Source organism: Cetorhinus maximus, chromosome 10 (genome assembly GCF_964194155.1).
Source record: "Cetorhinus maximus chromosome 10, sCetMax3.hap1.1, whole genome shotgun sequence".
Classification (NCBI taxonomy): Eukaryota; Metazoa; Chordata; class Chondrichthyes; order Lamniformes; family Cetorhinidae; genus Cetorhinus; species Cetorhinus maximus.
The window spans coordinates 60,869,495-60,887,106 of NC_135888.1; the positions used below are offsets into that span (position 1 = coordinate 60,869,495).

General features: G+C 42.7%; 2 protein-coding genes across 5 annotated transcripts in view; one reads left to right on the forward strand and one right to left on the reverse strand.

The window, feature by feature from the left end:
- Window positions 1-17,612, forward strand: part of dock2 (dedicator of cytokinesis 2) — a 634,661-nt gene that overhangs the window by 325,232 nt on the left and 291,817 nt on the right. The gene's annotated exons all lie outside the window — the stretch shown is intronic.
- The window catches only part of LOC144685723 (protein INSYN2B-like), a 120,250-nt gene that overhangs the window by 68,743 nt on the left and 33,895 nt on the right, over window positions 1-17,612 (reverse strand). For all 4 annotated transcript variants that reach the window (XM_078550545.1, XM_078550541.1, XM_078550543.1 and 1 more), the window contains exon 3: window positions 17,537-17,611. In XM_078550545.1, coding sequence (XP_078406671.1) covers window positions 17,537-17,611 — 75 coding nt within the window. The remainder of the gene's footprint in view (window positions 1-17,536; window position 17,612) is intronic.

Sequence of the window (17,612 nt, forward strand, 5' to 3'; positions counted from 1 at the left end):
ACTATGCAATGCTAGAATTCATTTTGTTTGTGGTCAATGTTTTTTTTATTCCCAGTTTTCTCCTCTTTTTGTTCTGCTGAAACTGGGCTCCTGTTGCATTTTGGTAGCTTGTATGTGCATGTGCGAGGTGAGGCGATGAGGGGGAGTCAGCTACTTGATCACTGATGGCTTCATTGGTGAACATAATGTGATGTTAATTTAGGAGCACAGAGACCTGTAGCATGCAGCAAGGCCTAAGGATTGGGCCTGATACTTTCTGACCTACATGGTATAGTGTTATACCGTACCATACCTTTAAGGCTACGTAGTATATTTGACATTCTAATTCTTAGTGGTAGCTTCTACTCTGTGTAGGGTAGGTAATGGTCAGTAAATTATATGGCATCTGATCATGGTTAACAAAGCTGAGATTCAAAAAGTTTCATATTTTGATAGATCTAAGTTTATAAAACACAAGGTGGTCATTCGGCCCATGATGATTGTGCTGGCCCTTTGCTATGCTAATCCATAAATAATCTCAGTGCCACGCTTTCTCTCCCATAGCCTTCTTTCTTCTCCAGCTTTAAATGTTGTTTCCAAACTGCCCTTAAAAGATGCACTTATCTTGGCATTAAAAACTCCTTCTGACAAACCATTCTATACTCTGACAACATTCTATATAAAGACTTTTTCGAACATCCTTCCTCACTCTCTTAATAACAGAGTTTAAGTGTTAGCCTTTGCTCAGTGGTACTGATTTCTGATTCAGAAGGTTGTGAATTCAGGTTCCACTAAGACATGAGTACATTATTCAGGCTGACACTCCAGTGCAGAACTGAGGGAGTGTTGCACTGTTAGAGGTGCCGTCATTTGGCTGAGACATTAAACTGAACCCCCAACTGTCCTCCACAGGTGGATGTAAAGATCCCTCGGCACTAACCGAAGAAGAGCAGGAGAGTCCTATCTGGTGTCCTGGTCAATACTTATCCCTCAACCAACCAAATGAAAACTCATTATCTGGCCATTATCACATTGTTATTGGTGGGGTCTTGCTGTGTATAAATCAGTTATTGTGTTTCCTTATGTAACAGCAGCCATTAAAGTACTTCAAACGTGCTTTGTTGGCTGAGAAGGTTTGGTCATCCTGCCATCTTCTGACTATAACTCTCATCATTTACTCCCCAATCAGTTTTTTCTTACTCTTTCTATTAAAACCCTTCACAATTTAAAAAAAAACTTTATCAAATTATCTTTTTTGCCTTCCTGGAGCAGTGGAAATGGTCCTCAATGCAAATGATTCAACTGACAGGATGTCAGTTATTGATAATATCCTCATCAATCATCTCTGCGTTCAGGTATTTTGGTTGACTAAAGCCTGAAGTAGCTCCACAAATCTAGGCCAGCATTGTTCCTCATCACTGTTATTATTTCTGAGGCACTAAATTCCTGCAGAGAACAAGTTGTTTTTTCCTGTCAGAAAGATGTTGATTTTATTTTACTTGAACTGGATTACAGCAATTGATCTGAGATGAATGCTGTAGTATTTCTAGTTTCTCCACACTCTTCCCTTGATGTATGAAGTAAAGCAGGATTTGCATGCTGACTGGCTGCAATATGAACACTCCTTCTATGGCACTTTCCATCTTTATACCGGCCATTAGGATGGTTGATCAAATACAGCTGGGATCAACCCAATACAATGAAGGGGGAGGCCACCCACACCCACCAGACCTAAGTGTCCCACTGGATGAAATGCTAAATTCAGTCATCAGAACTCTTCTGAGCAGGATTTGAACCCTGCACCTTCCCAACTCTAGGGCGAATATTACCATTGAGCCAAAGGCTCATTTCAGCAGAGAGATTGACAAGACAATTGTTCACCGTAAGGAACTAAATGCTTACAAATGACCCTGCCTCTTATTTCTAAAGTGTGCACACACTACTTTGTGTTTTACAGTGCTAAAGTAAAATGGCTAAAGAACAAGTTACATCTTCTGTAAAAATCTATGAATCAATATTAATAAAGGAATTGTGAAGTAATGTATAGCATTACTCTGGGAAGAAATGTAAACTTGCTGGTTAGTGAAGAATCCTCTTGCAAAGTCCAGTACATGTAGGACCTGTAAACACCAGGGGGAGGAAAAACTTAAAACACTACTTGTTGAGTTATAGAACTTGCATTTATATAGCAACCTGTTTTATAACCAATGCAGAACTTTTGAAGTGCTGTCACTGTTGTAATATAGAAAAGGGAGCAGCCAATTTCATACAGCACTTTGATAATGGCCAGATAATATTTCTTTGTGATGTTGGTTGAAGGGTAAGTGCTGATCAGGACACTGGAAGAACTCCCCTGCTCTCCTTCCAGTAGTACCGTGGGGTCTTTCACATCCACCTTGTTTAATGTCTCTTCTGAAGAGCATAACTTCAACAATAGGCAAATCCCTCAGGACTGCTCTGAAGTGACAGCCTAGATTATACGCTCACGTCCCCTGAGCAGAGCTTGAACCCAGAACCTTCTTTGTGGGTTCTTTGGCAGGGAATTTTCCTGGAGAACCATTGGCAGCTTTAGAGGCTGGTGGGCTGGCAAATTCAGGCTAGAAGACAGAGGCGCGATGCCCAATGTGTTGCCACCTCCTCATGAGGTTTACAGAGGTGAATGGAGAGGACAATTTCCCTCCCTGCACCACCATTTTGCCAGCATCACATGGGGCCCCTGCTGTATCTGCACCCCAGCAAATAAAAAAGACGGCTACATACTGGGAAGTGGAGGATGTGCTACAGACGAATGAGATTTAACTGATATCAGTGGAAAATGGCAAAGCTGCTGTCTTGCCATCTCACACCCTTGCCATTCTCTGTAGGATTCCTGGAGATGGATGTCTCCAATCACCATGAACTTCATGGGATCTTAGTCGCTACCCTGATGCTGATGATTGCTGCTGTGCTTCCCTGCTGCTCCTGCTACTTGGGACTCAGCAGCTCTCCCGCTGGTCACACAGTAAGTCCATGCCATTCTGAGCTCCTGCCTCTGGACCCCACCCTCCATCCAGAATTGGACAGTGCATGCTGACGCAGCTTGCTAATTGGCCGCCTCCTGTAAAATTCAGCTGGCAGTCTACAAGGTCGAGCAAGGTCAGGATCCAGATATGATTCTGACATCAGCTTCCCAATGCTGGCAGTAAAATTTGGCCCTTTCTGTCCATATTGGATGCTGGATGGGCATACATGCCAATCAGGGGGCTTTGGAAACAGTGGCAAAATACCCTAGGTCACTAGCCACTTACGAGCCACTTTAGCATCTAGATGGGAAGGCCGTCCATGAGCTTTCCCATCCTGGACTTAATCAAGCGGAGATGGAAAGGTGGCAGGATCCTTACCCCACACCCTCCTGCCTGATTAAATGCCTCCAAACTCCCTGCCGGTGGGGTGGGGTGGGGTGGGACACTAAATTCTTATCCTGCTGGAAAATGCATATCAGACAAGGAAATTATTGTGCTCAGATGCAATGTATGTTTCTTCCCTTACATTAACCCCCCACCCCTGCCCCCCAACAACCCCCAACCCTCATGAGGAACAATCCGCCAACACTCAGGGCAGGAATATTCAGCTCAGCAATCACGGTGCATGCTGAGAGCACAGACGGGGGAATCCCTCAGTCCTGGTCCAAGATTTTCCATGGTTGGGTGTGGAATTCCCTGGTATTTACATACAGCTACACCGGCAGCACTAAAGCAGGAACTTCAGGTCGTCGCTCACACATGAAGAATGAGAATTTGGTCAGAGGATGAGACGCCCAGTTCGAACCTCAATTAATGCACTTGGCCTTGGGTAGGGGCTACAGGAGAGAAGGGCCAAAGCCTCTGGGGAAGATCCACACAGCAGAACAACCAGTGCAAATTGTACAAACAGTCCATTTTAGAACCTAGTATGAAAATCAACTCCAGAAGGTGGGGGGTGTTGGGGTGAGAATTAATAGATTCCACTATGATGCTGAAAATTTCTGGAATATTCCTTTTAGTCAACTTTTGATCAGAATAACAGATGGCATCCAGAAAAAAAAATACTCAGAGAAAATTTACTATGTTACTTGAAACATTACAACGACTGCAAGGTTTCAGTTATGTGGAGAGACTAGAGTGTTATCATATGCCTTTAAGGGATATCAGCATGATATTATTCAAAGGGAAATGTATCATGTGATCCAGTCTTAGTTTCATTTTTGCTTTGAGCAGAGCACATACACAGCTCTGATGTCTTCATGCTTTATACTATAAATAACTGTTCTCATGTGCCTGGACTTAATAAAGCAGCCCACAATGTGTTACCCAATCCCTTATGAGTGATTGGTGTCTTGTGTATTGTACAGTAAATAAGCTTAAGGTATTATATCATTAGAATAAAACAACATGTTAATCAGTGGTGGTAAAACAGATGGCAGCAAGATTAAATACAGCTACGACATGGTGAACTGCCTTAGATCATACCACATGGCATGAGAAGACCCTCGATGTTTTGGTCAGACTGCAACAAAGTCACAGCATCAGAGAGTGTTGAAAATGCAGTGTGCTGACTGCAAAGAAAAGCCTTGAAGATACAGTGTCGAGCTAGCGCTCAAATAAAGAGCTGGTAAGCAGAGGGATCCCTCATGGTGAGACTGCAGTGCAGAGCCTGTCAGTTCCATGAGTGGTGAAGCATATTGAGAGGACCAGCACCATGTTAGCTCAGTCAGGATGGGTGAGTGACCAGGGTGTGGGTCAGGTTGATAGTGGGCAAGGGACAGTCAAACAAAAAAAAAAGTCATCAAAATTGAGCCAGAGAAGGTTGGGATTACAACAGGTGGCTTTATGAGCTGCTGAACAATAAATTGAGTAAAAAGCAAAGATGCCATTACTTAGTGGTGTGTTGCCACCACAACTAGTCTTTGAGTGGACCTTCGGAAAAGCACATGAAAGCGGCTACAGCAACACGTCCCAGGTACTACAGGAGAAGAAAGGGCAAAGGAATATTGTCAGAATGTCCACAAAATTCCCCAGTTTGAATTGGGATGCAGCTGACCTACTATCCCAAGATGTTTAAACAGTGTACAAAGCTATGGTTTCTTGATTGAGATGTGTCTGAACCAGAGAAGCAAACCATAAAAATTCATCTAGCAATTGGGAATGAAGGTCCACACAGGCTGAACACATCAGGATTAACAAAAGAAGAGCTAAATGATCCCCAAAAGATATGGACTACATTGGAAGACCGGTTCAGAATCCAGTAAACTTTTGTATTCAACGACTAGAGTTCATGTCATTTTGACAACAGCCTATGGAATTTTCCCCATCCCCACCCCGTTTCTTCCCCCTCCCTTTTTTTTTCAATAATTTATATGGATTCTTCTTTTCCCACCTATTTCCATTATTTTTAAATCTACAACTAATACCTTGTCAGTCAGTCTTTCCACCCCACCCCTACTAGAGCTGTACCTTGAGTGTCCTGCCATCCATTCTTAATTAGCACTTTTCTTAGATAATACCTTCAACACCTCTTTGATCCTTTTGTCTGTGACATCTTTTGATTATCTGCTCCTATCACTGCTTGCTTGTCCCCACAACCACCCCACCCTCAACTTCTCTCCCCCCGCCCCCCACCTTAAACCAGCTTATATTTCACCCCTCTCCTAACTATACTTCAGTTCTGTTGAAGGGTCATGTTGGACTCGAAACATCAACTCTTTTCTTCTCCACCGATGCTGCCAGACCTGCTGAGTTTTTCCAGGTAATTCTGTTTTTGTTATGGAATTTGTAGACCATGTTGCCAACAGATGCAGAGAAAAGAGTACGTACTGTTATTTTTCAAATGTAGAGCTACCAGACAGAATTGTTGAGTTGGTGATTGCCTCCACACCCATGGAAGAATTCCAGCAAGATCTGCTAGACAAGCCAAAAATGTATAGCATCGAAGAGCTACTCAAGGATGGACTTAAGTACGAAGTGATCCTCACAGGTCAACAAGCTTACAGGTCCTAAGTAGAACCCCAGTTGTTAACGCACTCACTAGAACACCTAAACCTAGCGAGACATGTGGAAGGTGTGGCATTCTGCATGCACCAAGGAAACACCCAGCTTTCCATCACTTCTGCAAGGTATGTGGTTAAAGGAGAAATTGTTCAGTGAGAGAACAAGTTCAGCCAAGGTGGGGGAGAGTGGTGGTGGACGGGGATTGTTTGGGCCTCTGTTCAAGGAGGAAGCGGAGAGTCCTCAGGCTGTCCTGGTGGAGGACGGAGGTGTAGAGGGATTAATGAAGAGGTGGTGGTTAGGGCCAGGAAACTGGAAATTGTTGATATGACACAGGGTGTCAGAGGAATCACATATGTAGGTGGGAAGAAACTGGACAAGGGTAGAGAGAATAGAGTCAAGATAGGAAGAAATAAGTTCCGTGGGGCAGGAACAGGCTGAAATGATGGGTCTACCAAGACAGCCCTGTTTGTGAATTTTGCTGAAGGAGGTAGAAGTGGGATGGGCGTGATTGGGGGACAGAGGTTGGAAGCTGTAGAGGGAAGATCTCCTGAGCTATTGGCATCAGTGACAGTCCTAGAAACAATGGCTTGATGTTCGATGGTGGGGGTCATGATCCAGGAGGAGATAGGAAGAAGTGTCTGAGAGTTGGCACTCAGCTTCTGTGAGGTAGAGGTCAGCATACCAGACAACAGCAGCACCACCCTTGTCGGCAGGTTTGATAACATCCAGAATGTTTCGACAAAATTAGCAATTTCAAGAGAGCTGCAACATTATACTTGTAGGAGAATGCAAGTCTGTCAGTCGATCTGGTTCATTTTACACAATGCAAATGCCAGCAGCTACAAGAAGAAATCACGAAAGATTCTCCATTATAGAAACTGTGGAAAGCCATCATTGAAGAACAGCCTGATTCAATTCAGCATGTTCATGAGTACATGAGGCAATTTTGACCTTATCGTGAAGCTAGGCATCTCCCAGAGAGTCATTTTTAAAGGCAGGCGGTCATCATATGGGGAATCTTTGTGACCAGATATTCTTCAACAACTTTATCACTCTCACGTGGGCATAGATCAAGAAGACAAGAAGACTCACAAGAGAGACTGTCTATGGGCCAGGTATGAACGATGACATTGAAGTTGTCATCAAGAAGTGCGAGGCATGTCAAGAGCATATGCCAAGTCAGCACAAAGTACCATTGATTCCATATGAAGTTCCGACCTATCCTTGGTCCAATCACATCCAATGTCCTTCATGCCCACGGCAATGACTTCATCATCATTGTCAACTATTTTACTAAGTACCACATTATTCAACAATTGCACAATAAGTCAAGCACAACTGTCACACACACTTTAAATGCTATTTTCAGTTTATTTGGTATGCCTAGAGAGATCATTATGGAGAACAGTACACAATTTATTGGTAAGCCATTCCAGGATATGTGTGAGAAGTGGAATATTGATCACACTACTTCTTCTCCTCATTCCCCTAGATTTAATGGCCTAGCTGAATGAATGAATTGAATGGTGAAATCCCTAATTCTCAAATGTCGGCAGACCAAGCAAGATCTACACATTGCAATGTTACACCTGAGAGCGACAGCTTTAAGTGCAGCCATTCCATCACCAGAGCTCATGTTTGGCAGCCCAGTATGCATCAATTTACCTACTCTTACCTATTCTACTCTCTCATAAACTAGAGAGCTACTTTTAAACCACAAGAGAAGATGACCAACGTGTACGATAATAATGCGGGTACAGAATTACCAAGTTTACAGTTGGGACAACAAGTTTGCATCCAAGATCCCACAGAAGGTACATGGCAACCAGCCGAGTTGACAAGGATTTGCTTCTGGAACAAAGGTCCTATGAAGTCATAACACACAAAGGCACAACAGTGAGGCATAACTGAGGCCAAATCAGATCCATTCCAGCTCCTCAATCACTGTACAGTTCTGTTTCATCTAGGACAAGATTCCAAATGCACCAGGAACAACATCCAAGAATGACAATTCCACAGATCACTGTGAGCAATTAAAGAAATCTCCAGGCAAGATTACCACTGCAGGATCTGGGCGTACCAGCAGATTACCGTTACGCTTTAGAGACTCATAGATTTATCAGTTCTAACTAAACATGAACATGTTAATAGTTACACTTTTTTGGAAGGGGGAAAGTACCTTTAAAAGAAGGGGGATGTTGTAATGTGCCTTCAAGGGAGCATGAGATCACTAGAAGGGAAATGTCATGTGATCCAGTCTTAGTTTCACTTTAGTTTTGAGCAGATGTCTTCAAGCTTTATACCTATTTATAACTGTTCTCATGTGCCTTGTCTTAATAAATGAATCCACAATGTGTTTACCCAATCCTTTATGAGTGATTGGTGCCTTGTGTCTTGTATAGTAACATGACATAGAGAAGCTGGGATTGTTCTCTTTAGGGTAGAGAGGTTAAATGGAGATTTATTCGAGGTGTTTACAATTTTGAGGAGGTTTGGTAGAGTACCTAGGGAGAAATCATTTACACAGGAGGTTTAATAATCAGAGCTAACAGATTTAAAATAATTAACAAAAGAACTAAAGGGGAGATTAAATGTTTGTTTAGGCTGTGAATTGTTCTGATCGGGAATGTATTGCGCTGGAAGGTTGATCGAAACAGATTCAATAATAATTCTCAAAAGGGAATTGGACATATATATAAAAAGGAATACAATTCAGGGCAATGGTGAAAGAGTAGGGGAGTGGGTGTGGAACAGGCACAATGGGCTGAATGGCCTTATTATGTGCTGTATCATTCAATGAATCCTCCTTCGTAGTGACTATATTATTTTTAATGAGGCAGCAAGTTTTAACAGAGAGCATCTTTCTGACTTGTATCATTCCCATTTGGGCTGATGGAGTCATGAGGAACTCTGTATGAAATGCTGGCTCCACCCTACCAACTCAAACGGGTTTTACTGCAGCACTGAGCCCTTTAATATCTCACACTATCCACCTTGCAGAACTTTTTTATTACACAGTACGTGTACCATAAAAAAGGCATTATCTTTGAACAGTTGGAATGCATCTCACGATGAATGATTGTGCAAAGTCGTGAACATCAACGTTTGTCTCTTGGCATTCTCAGGCCAAAGACATAATAATTTTCCACCAACTTCCTATTGAATTCTAGCAGAGCAAAGCTAAAGTGGTTGAAGTCTGTTGTGTGGGCGTTTTTACACAAGACTTTTGCCAACTGCCTTCATCAACTGGACTGGACAAGGCAGTCTCAGATGTGGATTTCTCAATGGTCAGATATTCATCACCATTCCCAACAACCTCTGAACTAAACTACTGTGGTTGAGCCTCTTTTCACCTCCGTTGATCTGGAGGTTGCAGTAGACTTGGCACTTGATGTGCACAAGCGCCACACTGCAGCAACCAGTGAGTTAGATCAAATGGCAGAGCCAAGTAGAATGTGAGTGCTCTTGAAGCGTACACAGCTGCTGAATACTGTGCTGTTTCTGGGCACAAGAGAATCATTAAGGTCTAGAGACACTTCAGAGAAGAGCCATGTGACTGATCCCTGGTATCAGAGGACTAAGCTACCGGATTTATAGCTTTAGGACTTCGGGGGCTTGCCTAGATCCTCTAAGGCCTCATTAGTAAAATTAGCTCTAGTCTTAGTTTAATGACTCCTCAAAGGATTGATTTTTTTATGTGTAAATGTTCAATTATTCCTGTGTGTTTTCTGCTTATCTACACAGTGTATCGTATTAGAACAAAATGCCTAGCCTTGGGGATCTGCTGGAACATATTAGCACTGGCATTAATCTGAATAGAATATATATAAATATATCACTAAATAAAAATGGGTAACTTTTCTTGAATCTACATCAATATAATTTTCTGCTGTAACGCATCACCCTGCTGTTAATACATCAACTACTCCACAAGTGAACATATATCTATAAATGTTTATACTTCTCCGCAGCCTACAAGGGTAGCTGTTGTTGGGCTTTAATTGGCCTCAGTATCTTTGGGCTAATGGGGCCTGTGCAAGGAAAATCAGCCATTTGCATCTGAGTGACTCCTGCTATAAAGTGAAAGGTGTGTGGATGTTAGGATGAGAAGAGGCTCTGACCTTAGGTCTAACCTAGAGAATTGGGCTGCCAACCCTCGTCAGAGATGTACCTCGAGGCTTGATCACCTGGTGTTCTGATATCTGACCATTGTGTGTTGCCCAATCACATGACCTTTCATCGCATACCTTCTGCAAATGTGACCTTACAGAAGTTGGGCCCTAAGTTGAGTATCTTTACTCACGGTTTTGTGCCAGCAGTTGTTGTGCGTGAACTAGGCAGCCTGTCGTGAGCAAGTAAAGTGGGAAGGCTGGAGGGGAAACCATTGATAGGGAAAACTTTCATTTCACCAGTAACTATTGGTGGCTCATTGAAATTTCACCAATAGCTAATGCAGGAAAATCTCTGTTATCCGGCGCACTCCGTGAACGGGAGATGCCGCTTCATCAAATATGCCGGTTAACTGAGAGGTGAGGTGAGTTCTGCAATTTCATCCAGTGAGAAAACTCCAGGATGATCACATGGGTATTGAGGTTCCCACAAGAGGTGTGGGATTGTGTGAATCGAGTGAGGGGAGATGGTGCTGCAGACAGCTCACCGATAGCAACTACCAGTAATTTCCAGTCAAAAAACAAACCCAACCCCAGAATTCCGATTGGCAGAGTGCTGGATAACAGACATTTTACTGTAGCGATGCCGATAACACTCAAATTTCTCTCCTAACTAAAGGTAATACATAAACTCGCTGATAGTCTATGTGCAAATGGTAGTAATAAGTATAACCTACTGATATTTACAGTGAAACTATAGCCACAATACCTTTGCACTGCACAAGGTGTAGTCACGCTTCTCAGTTGATGCCACTTTTACTGGGTCTCACCTCTCTCTCTCCCTATCCCCTCGGACTCTGCACTTGAGTTCAGTATGAAGGTAACAGCTCTGAACTGGGAGCCTCAGTCGGAGGCTTGGACTTCATACAGCAAAACTGGCAGGTACAACAACAACCACTTGCATTTTAATATTGCCTTTAATGTGGTAAAACATCATGAGGTGCATCACAGGAACGTCACTGAATGAAATTGGACACCAAGACAGGTGGAGGTATTCGGAGAGATGACCAAATGTTTGGTCAGATAGGTAGGTTTTAAAGAGCATCTTAAAGGAGGAGTTAGAAGTGGGATGACAGGTGGGATTTTAAAGAGGGAATTAAAGGTCAAGCTGAAATAAACTGAGAGATTGCAAAGGACATTTTCCTGTGGATATTTTTCATACCCCTCCTTATTGAATGCTTATCCTATTCCCTTTGAAACTACAATATTGTCTGCCTCAATAACCACTGTAGTGAGGCATCCCATAGTTTGATAGCCCAGGTCTAAGAAACCTCCTTCTTCCTTGCCTTTTGGCTCTTCCAGTCAGAATCCTCAGTCCCCATCTCTATTAGTAACCTCTATAGTAATGTTCCCAGGCTTCACCCACTCCTTTAGTGGGTTCCCGTTTCTTGGCAGCATTCCCACTCGCCCTGCTACATCCAACCCATTCTCCACAGCTTCCCTCAATTTCTCCTGACACACCAGTCAATCCTGACACACTACTGTGGTGGGGGTGGCATCACCAGGCCAGAGTTGGGAAATAATAATCATGAGACTCTCCCTGGCAGCGAATGGCAATGCTCCGGGAGATCCGTGCCCTATTCCTCAAGACACCTGTGCATTTGGGGAAGATTGGTGTGCTTTGTCTAGGGACAGGTGAATGACTGAGACACAGGCATCTGGCTAACAGCAGTGGATCTATATTGCGTGAGGTCCAACATGATGTGGCAGTTGTGGATAAGTTGGAAGTATGCTCACCTTCTGAGTCAGAAGGTCATGGGTTCAAATCCCATCCCAGAGGCTTGAGCATAAAGTCTAGGCTGACAGTCCAGATCAGTACTAAGTTGCTTTCAGATGAGTCTGCTTTTGCAGGTGCCTGTAAAACATTATATTGCAGCGTACAAAGAAGAGCAGGGGGAGTCTCCTTGATATAAAATAACTTGTCGCTTATCTCACTGACATTTGTGGGACCTTGCTGTGCACAAACAGCCTAAGTACAACATCGTCCACACTTTAAAAGTAATTAATTCGCTGTGAAGCATTTTAGGACATCCTGCAGAAATGAAAGGTGCTATAGAAATGTGAATGCTTCCTTTCGCAGCTCTCTCGCTCTCACAGTTAGCCCTGTGAGTTGAACCACTGACACGATGCCTGCTATCTGCAACAAGTACTTCCACTGGCAGGAACTGCACTCCAGATTGGGTTGGAAACCATTCCAGTGGTGAGCACATTTGGTTTACCAGCGGTGTGCAATAATGCGCAAGCAAGCCATCTGTTCTTTCTCAAAAAAAACCCAACTTTCACTGTGAACAGTCTGTTCACGCCAGCAACTGATTAGGTCACAGTCAAGTCAGTTGTTAGTGTTTACAGTACTCAATCACTGGAACACAGCCAGTTGCTTTGTAAACAGGAATGAAAACGAGAGCAGTACCTGTGATGAGGGTTGAATCCTTTTTGGGACCAGTTGTAGAATGAAACAGCACAGAAGGAGGCCATTCAATTAGGAAGAGCTATTTAATTAGTCCCATTCTCCAATTTTTTCATTACAGCACTGCAAGTTTTTTTCTTTTTCAAGATATATATCCATTTTCCTTTTGAATGTGTATTGAACATGCTCTTTTCAGACCATGCATTCCAGATCATAACAGCTTGCTGCATTAAAATACTCATCATCTGGTCGGTTTGCCAATTACCTTAAAACTGTGCCCTCTGGTTATTGTTTCACCTGCCAATGGAAACAATTTCTCCCTATCTGTTCTATCAAAGCCATTTGTAGTGTTGAATCACTCTATCAAAACTCCTCTTAATGTTCTCAGCTGTAAGGATAGCACTCCAGGTCCTTTGTGTCTCTGCTTAACTGAAGTCTCTCATTCCTTACATTATTCTGGCTAATCTCCTCTGTGCCCTCTTGATATTCTTTCTAAGATGTGGTGCCCACAATTTTATGCAATGCTCTAGCTGTAGCATAACCAGTGATTTAAAAAGGGTTTGCATGACATCTTTGTCTTTGAACTCTATGCCTGTAAATGCTCCTAAGAAAGAGAAACACTGAAATTTCTCCCTGAATCCTGAGCTAGTCCTAAGAGTGCCCAGTGGACTTATTTGACGGCACTGTTCCATTTGAGTTATGACTTAGCTTGCTGCTTGAGCTGGAACTTCTGGCATATGAAGACCTGTTTCTAGCCCCATCTCTTTGCTACGACTTGCTTTTTAAGAGGTGGATGGCAGAGACGAGGAAGAATCTCGGGGGGTTTCGGGGCAACTGCATTTAGAGTACAAAATACTGCTCTTAAACCTAGTAAGTGAGGATGAAGTGCCGACACTTTCCACTGAATAATTTAGAAGGCATTACATATGCACATGCAGTGTTTTGCAGTTATACTCTTGTCTGTTCTCAGGCACTCAATATATCTTGTTTTGCATATTTAGAGTTTGCTATGTGAAAATGTTGACCATGCACACAGTGAATGAAGTGAGTTGATCTGACTTGGACAAAGGGCTCAGATTTCAGGGACCCCATTCCCAGTTTAGGAACTCATAAGGAATTCAGGCACAATGATTTCACACAAAGGGTAAAGTGTTATGGAATAAATGGCTAGGGGTGCTGAAGCAAATCATAGAATTGGATAAGGAGGCCACTAGATATCAGGAAGAGGAAATAGAGATATCATGAGAGCAACCAGAAAACATGTTGGACTAAATGAGATTATTCTGTTCCAAAGGTTTCCAATGTTCCTAGGAGACTTTGGTTATAATGTGTGATATGCTGTGTGCAGTCTTGATGCTTATCTGTAAGTGACACTAGGGATTGGCAGCCTAATAGTGCACAGCTAGTTTACAATCTTCACATGCTGTTTCTCTTTGAATTTTGAACTGACCTGGGGTGAGGGCTTAGCTCTGGTAAATGGGACAGTTTTCACTCTGGGCACTCGGTGTAAATCTCCAGCTCTCCTGGGCACCTTCAGAGTAAAAGAGTTGGATTGTGCTCTGCAGTCCCACCCTAAATTGGATCTAGTTGCTGAAGAATATGGGGGCAAAAATTAGACAGCAAGACCACCCGTTCTTTTCCCACTTTGGCTGAAGTTTCCTCCTGATGACTCATCTAAGAAGGTTGCCTGCTGCATGTAGATGCTGGGGTGGTGAGAAGAGTGGTGCCAAGGTTCAGGCTTTCACCTCAGTTCAGTAGTCTTGACTGACATCTCCCAGGAACCCTCATCTCCCCAGGGAAAGGGGTGGTGTTGGGTCCTGAGGTAGATGTGAAAAATCCCCTGGGATGGAGTGAGTGTAGTTCACTAGTGACCTCCATTCCCCCCAATAATGGTGCCAGAACTTTACCTGCAGAAGACTCAATCCAGTCAGAAGCTTTCAGTATCAAAGTATCCAAACACTCGGATCTTTAACCCCCTTTAAGATCTTCCCTATCTTTGTGCTGTTGAGTCCAGAAACAACAAAGTGTGTTGCGAGTTACTGTGGTGTCAAAGTGGAAGGTAGAAGTCCTGCTTCTTCACTACCTTGTGAACAAAAGGGAAAGGCCCAGCAATAACTCAATTCTACCCCCCCAAAAAAATGCGTCAGCTCTAACCCCAGAGAAGTGCAACTCCATTATGCTGAGTGAGGTTCCCAACTTAGTGTCAGTTAGGCCTGAATTAAGCCTTGTGGCCACTTGGAATTCTGTCACAAACTCATTAATTCGAACAGATGGAAGGAACGCTCACCCCATTCGGCTGGGCTGGATTTGAATACAAGGAACAAGAGGCAGAGGATGGTATTAAGCCACTCGAGCATCTTATATCCTTTTCAAAGACATTTCAAGTGCTCAAAGCGCAGAATCTCAGTTAGCCACATAACCTGAACTGAAAGTTTCTCCACTGAATCACAATCTAACTGCAGGGCGAAGGTCAGAACATAACAATGTCCTAGACGGAACAAAGTGATCAAAACAGGGAAGAAAGAAAATCAGCTGAATAGTTCTGTAAACGATTTCAGAAATACTAATCTGAGAGCGTGGAATGTATCATATTCAGCAGTCAACGAGCCGAAGCACCATAACTTTCATTGCTTTGTTTACCTAATTTCTTGCCAAAGAACAGCAAACCAGACACGACATCTAGGTTCATCCATCTTGTCAAAACTGCTGTAACCTCAACACCGGCTATTTTTAGTTATAGCAAGAAATTAAGTGAGTGCTGAACAACTGAAGAATCTTTATTTTCTGTTAAAGACCTTTTGTTCTGCTATAAATTAATTGGAGGCGCCCCTTTGTAGGTGAATCTGAAACTCAAAAACATTGGCCTACTTCTCCAGCCTGACATTACCATTTCCCTCAGGCTCCCTGTTTGTGCCTCTTCTGTGGCAAATGATATTGAATTTGTTGCCATCAGACAAGTATTGAAGCTGAAGGCCATTTTTGTGCTGTAGTACAAGACCCTTTGGGAACTAGATTGAGATAGTTTGAACTCCTTTCATGATGGGTCTCTAATAGCTCTCGGAAGAAAAACTGAGGTCCTCCCATTTCAACAGATTGCATCTTAATCCACATTTCTTTGAACAAAAGTAGCACAAGTTATTTGAATATTCTGTGCCATGCAGTTTAATTTTTAATGCTAATTTCCCATCCTTTCTATCCTGTTGGGTCAGTGGGTCAACTGGCAATTCTCCAGGTGGGACTCAATAGCGTGAGGGTAAGCAGGCAGGTCATCCAAAGAGCAGTGAGGAGGCATTAAAAGGTCAGCCATATAGCTAGAGCTCTGACAAAACCTCCATGGATAAGACTTGGTACAGGGTCACCAGACAGTGAGAAAGAAAGGAAACAGCCAGTGTTACAAGATCTCATTGTCCGCACTAAGATAATGACCAGCTAATCTGTTTTCATGATATTGAAAGATAAATGTTGTGCAGGACACCAGGGAGAATTACCCTGATTTTCTCTGAATAGTGTCCATGTGATCTATTGCATTCACCTGAGAGGGCAGATGGGACCACAATTTAACATCTCCTTTGAAAGACAACACTTCCCCCTTCTGGCACTAGCCTGGATGAAGACTAACCCCTTGAAACTCCCTTCTGAACAGCACTGTGGATGTATCTACACTGCGTGGACTGCAGTGAATCAGGATGGTGGCTCACCACCACCTTCACAATTAGAGGTGGGCAATAAATGCTGATCTTGCCAATGATTCCTACACCCCATGAACAAATAAAGAAAAACTTGGTCAAGCTGGTACTAGGTTACTGAATGCGGGAGAAGCCCTGGAATATTCATGGCCTTCTAGGAATTTTAAACAAAGAGAACTGGGGTGAAAAATAATACTCATGAACTTTTAACATGCCTTAATTATAAAGCCTTGAATACAGTCTTATTTCAGAATTAAAAAACTATATTCTGTAAATACTTTGCATCTTAATTTCTCAATGTAAAACTATTAGGAGCAGCCATCCAGAATTGAGGTGTTCTGAATGATGTAAGTTTCCATCCTCAATGTTGTGTGTGTCTCAGTCATGTTTTAGCTTGGGAGATATATCTAAAACTTCCCACACTGGTGAATCCTTCCAGTTCCCATTTTAACACTTTGTTACTCATTGACACATGTGAAGTAAAGAAAGAAATAACTTGCATTGATATAGCAGCTTTCATAACCTCGGGATATTTCAAAGTGATTTACAGCCAATGAAATATTTTTGAAGTATGGCCACTACTGCAATGTAGGAAACATGGCAGCCAATTTTCTCAAGGCAAGATCTCACAAAGAACAAGATGATAATGATCAGATAATCTCCTCTCTTTATTGATGTTGGTTGTCGGATAATTATTGGCCAGGGCACCATGAGAACTCCCCTGTTCTTCTTTGAATAGTGGTATGGAATCTATTTTGTCAGCCTGAGACGGCAGACTAGGACCTCAGTTTAACCTCTCATTTGAAAGACGGCACTCCCAGCAGTGCAGCACTCCCTCAGTACTGCATTGGAATGTAAGCTTGGATTATCTGTTCAAGTCTCTGGAGTGGGCCTTGAACCTAAATCCTTCCAAATATCAATCAAATGCACAGGCTAAGTACAACACGTTTTGTGGTAAGTATTGGCCATCTAATGTGCATTCTACAATGTTGCATCCATCCTGTATTGTACAGAGTTGTACTATCATCTTTTACTTAGCTTCTAGAGTTCCCTCTCTAATTCTTTCTGCCACTCTATCTCTCCCTATCCTTTCCTTTAAAACATTCCTTAAAACTTACCTCTTTGACCAAGCTTTTGGTCACCTATCCTAACACTTCCTTATGTGGCTCGTGTCAAATTTTGTTTGATGACACCCCTGTGAAGCATATTGGGAGGTTAAAGGTGCAATATAAATGCAATCTGTTGTAAATAAACAAGAAAAGACAGTAATAAATGACTAAACTGCTGTACCTGTAGATGATACAGGCAGTGTTCTGACACATGCTGCAGTTACTGAGGTCCTGGCCAGTCCGATAGAAGTTCCTCC